Genomic DNA, 3,144 nt, shown 5'->3' with positions numbered 1-3,144 from the left:
CCGGTGTCCTGAAGAGTTTAGCTCCAACCCCAATTAAACACACCTGAACCAGCTAATCAAGCTCTTATAGGCATACTAGAAACTTGAAAGCAGGTGTGTTGAGGCAAGTTGGAGCTAAACTCTGCAGGACACCGGCCCTCCAGGACCGAGTTTGGGCACCCCTGATATAAAGTAATCATGTCTCTTTATAAGGCTTAAACCACTATGGATTACCTTTATTCCTATAATCTGCTCTCATACCTCTTTTCTGAACCTTGAACATTTTGGGTGACTATCAATGGAGGGACAGGAACGTCAGAGATTTAAAATAAAAATATCTGTCATTTGTGTTTCAAAACTCTTATGGGTTTGGAACGACATGTGCGTGAGTAAATTATGACAGTGTGAACTATTCCTTCAAATGGTTGTGCTTATACAATAAAATGTGTTTAAAAGTGTGATTATGACATAAAAAACCATTATATTTCCTTAATGCCCGAAACATGTAAATGCATCAAGGTAAAGGAACATATGTATGTGCCTCATAATCTGTAAAGATCAGACTGAAATGATCAAGGATAAAAAGAAAGATACAGTGTTTTCATAGTACAATGAACTCAATCTAAACGGAAAAATGTATTTTTCATGATATGACCTTGTCAAAAATGTATAAATGTCACTGCATAAGACAAAAAACGAAAATCAAACTAAGTGACATTTAAAGAAAGATGGCACAAACTGAACAAAAAAGGTTCAAAACTATAAAACACAGTGAAACATGACCATGGTTCATGATAAAATACACCAGTGGTTACTCTGCTAGGACACACAAAGTTCAAACTATATTTTTGCAGTTTATAATACAGTCAATGCCAAATTGCAGAGAGAGGGTCATGTTGACCATATCACTAACTACAAGGCTACCTTGGACCAGGCTAACTGATAGAAGCAGTAGGGCTATGCAAGGATTGGCCTTCATTCCCTGAACTCCCAAACAAAGGCTGAATGCGTGGAAGGGCTGATTCCTCTCAACTTTTTGAAAACAAATCAACTTGTTATGTATGTCATTATGCCACACAGAAACTACAAACAAAGCCATGGTGTGTTTTTGATGTGTTGTGGAGCCCATGAAGTTAGACCACTGACCGTAGCTGGCATGCAGGTGGGGGTTGCGCAGGCGGCTGTCTTTGCGCAGACTGCCCACAATGATGGTGACGCAGGAGAGGAAGAGCACCAGGCCGATGACGATGCCAGCCACCACCAGAGGGGACACCAGCAGGCTGGCTTCATTACCCCCTTCTTGGCAGTCTGGGTACTCATGAGCATGACTGCTCAGGTTTGAGCTCACTGTATGGAGGAGATGGTAGATGTGTGGACGTTCGATAGAAGATAGGAAGATGGAAAGAAAAGAAGGGAAATAGGAGACAAAGATGAGATGGATGGTCAGTTTTTTAAGCACTTTCAATAGTTTACAGTAGCAGGTGTTACATAATACACAAAATATACATTTTCTTCTTTCCCACACAGATAGAGAGATCATACTGGTGTGGGATTATGTCATTTAATAAATATATAATAGCCCTGCTCTGAGACACACACTCACACTCGCAAACCTACCTCTCTGAGGACCGCAGAACAGGAACGCTCCCCAGACTTTCATCCCTCAGTGGATTAGATTCTCAAGTCTGCGGTGTTTAAATTTTAATCCTGACCCATTTGAATTTTTAAGTATGTGGGGTGGCAGACTTTCGTGTCAGCTCGCGAGAAGCCCAACTCCAGCCATTAGCTCCTCTCTGACTTCTTTCACCCTTTCCATTAGGACCAGAGAGAAACCAAAATAAGCCACACACACTCTCACACATACGTGCATAGGCTACAGAGATACAAACAGATTCAATAAAGCCTACTGGGAAAGATGATGATATTAACACTCTGTGGGCTTGATGCCTCCAGCCCTTCCTGGAGATAAACAAGACAGAAATCAAATCAATGTATCTGTAGGGCCAGCACAGTGCTTCAATTGTATCCATGTTTATTCTGAGGACAAAGGAAACATCAGGAAGTGTTCAATATGATGTGATCATTCTCTTAAACTCCATAAGCTGCAGATGGAGTGTAACAACAACAACAACAACAATAATAATAATGTTAAAGTAATTTAATTATTATTTTTGAACAGTTACTGCAGGTTAATAAAAATGTGTGGTAATCACTGGCTGTTTAAAATATCCCCTTGTGCGCTAAACAAAAATCATGCCACTCAACTAATGTTTTACCATAAGTGTGTCATTCACATCCCTGTCAGTGTATGCAATATGTGTATGACATTTATGTAGATTATCTATTATTTTTGTAATTAATGGTTGATCACATAACTGATCTCAATATGAGAAAAAAATTCATTTACTGCCAGTCTGGAATGATTGAGCAAAACATCACACCTTCCTGTTATCAAATTAGGCCACAGGCTGTTCAAAATACTAGAAAGACTCAACACAAAGTAATCACAGTCAATCACAAGACCTTCTCAACATCAACAGTTTTGCACTTCTACCATCACATTTGCTTTCTCACACAAGCAGGCAAGCAAGGCAAGCAATAGCAATAAAGAAAGTAACTAAAAAGTGTGCTTTTTTGAACTTCAGTCAGTACTGATAGCAATTATGAATATTAATAGATTTGAACATTTATGAAGTTCCAGGTTCCTTTTCAATATAATGTGTAATTTGGGTTTAAAACATAAGTACAGAAACATTAAAAATAGTTATTTTTTTAAATATTGCGCTCAGAGAATATCAGCTATGCTGTGAAGCACATATTTGGCAAACAAACTGAGGTGCTAAATGTTGGTCTGTTGTTAAAGGGGTCATATGAGGCGATTTAAATTTTTCCTTTCTCTTTGGAGTGTTACAAGCTCTTGGTGCATAAAGAAGATCTGTAAAGTTGCAAAGACTAAAGTCTCAAATCCAAAGAGATATTCTTTATAAAAGTTAAGAGTCAACCACGCCTACCTAAAATGGCTCGTTCTAACACGCCCCCACATATCTACATCACTATGTGGAAATATTAGCATAATGCCGCCCAAATGTGCACGCAAAGAAAGAAGGCGTGGTTTCAGGAACAGCAGTAGTGTTGATGCAGCCATGTCAGGGAGACGCTGTGTTT

The 3,144-nt window shown here is 39.0% G+C and overlaps 1 protein-coding gene across 1 annotated transcript in view; it reads right to left on the bottom strand.

Annotated features, from left to right (window-relative positions):
* LOC107681497 (uncharacterized) overlaps window positions 1-1,639 on the bottom strand; it is a 32,571-nt gene extending 30,932 nt beyond the window's left edge. The window contains exons 1-2 of the mRNA XM_016477808.1: window positions 1,597-1,639; window positions 1,126-1,326 (exon numbers count right to left, since the gene is read on the bottom strand). Coding sequence (XP_016333294.1) covers window positions 1,126-1,326; window positions 1,597-1,639 — 244 coding nt within the window. The remainder of the gene's footprint in view (window positions 1-1,125; window positions 1,327-1,596) is intronic.
* Between the last annotated feature and the right edge of the window lie 1,505 nt (window positions 1,640-3,144).

The sequence above is a fragment of the Sinocyclocheilus anshuiensis genome, unplaced genomic scaffold (assembly GCF_001515605.1).
Source record: "Sinocyclocheilus anshuiensis isolate Anshui unplaced genomic scaffold, SAMN03320099.WGS_v1.1 scaffold2053, whole genome shotgun sequence".
In the NCBI taxonomy this organism is placed as follows: domain Eukaryota; kingdom Metazoa; phylum Chordata; class Actinopteri; order Cypriniformes; family Cyprinidae; genus Sinocyclocheilus; species Sinocyclocheilus anshuiensis.
This window is presented reverse-complemented; position numbering and strand designations above follow the sequence as displayed.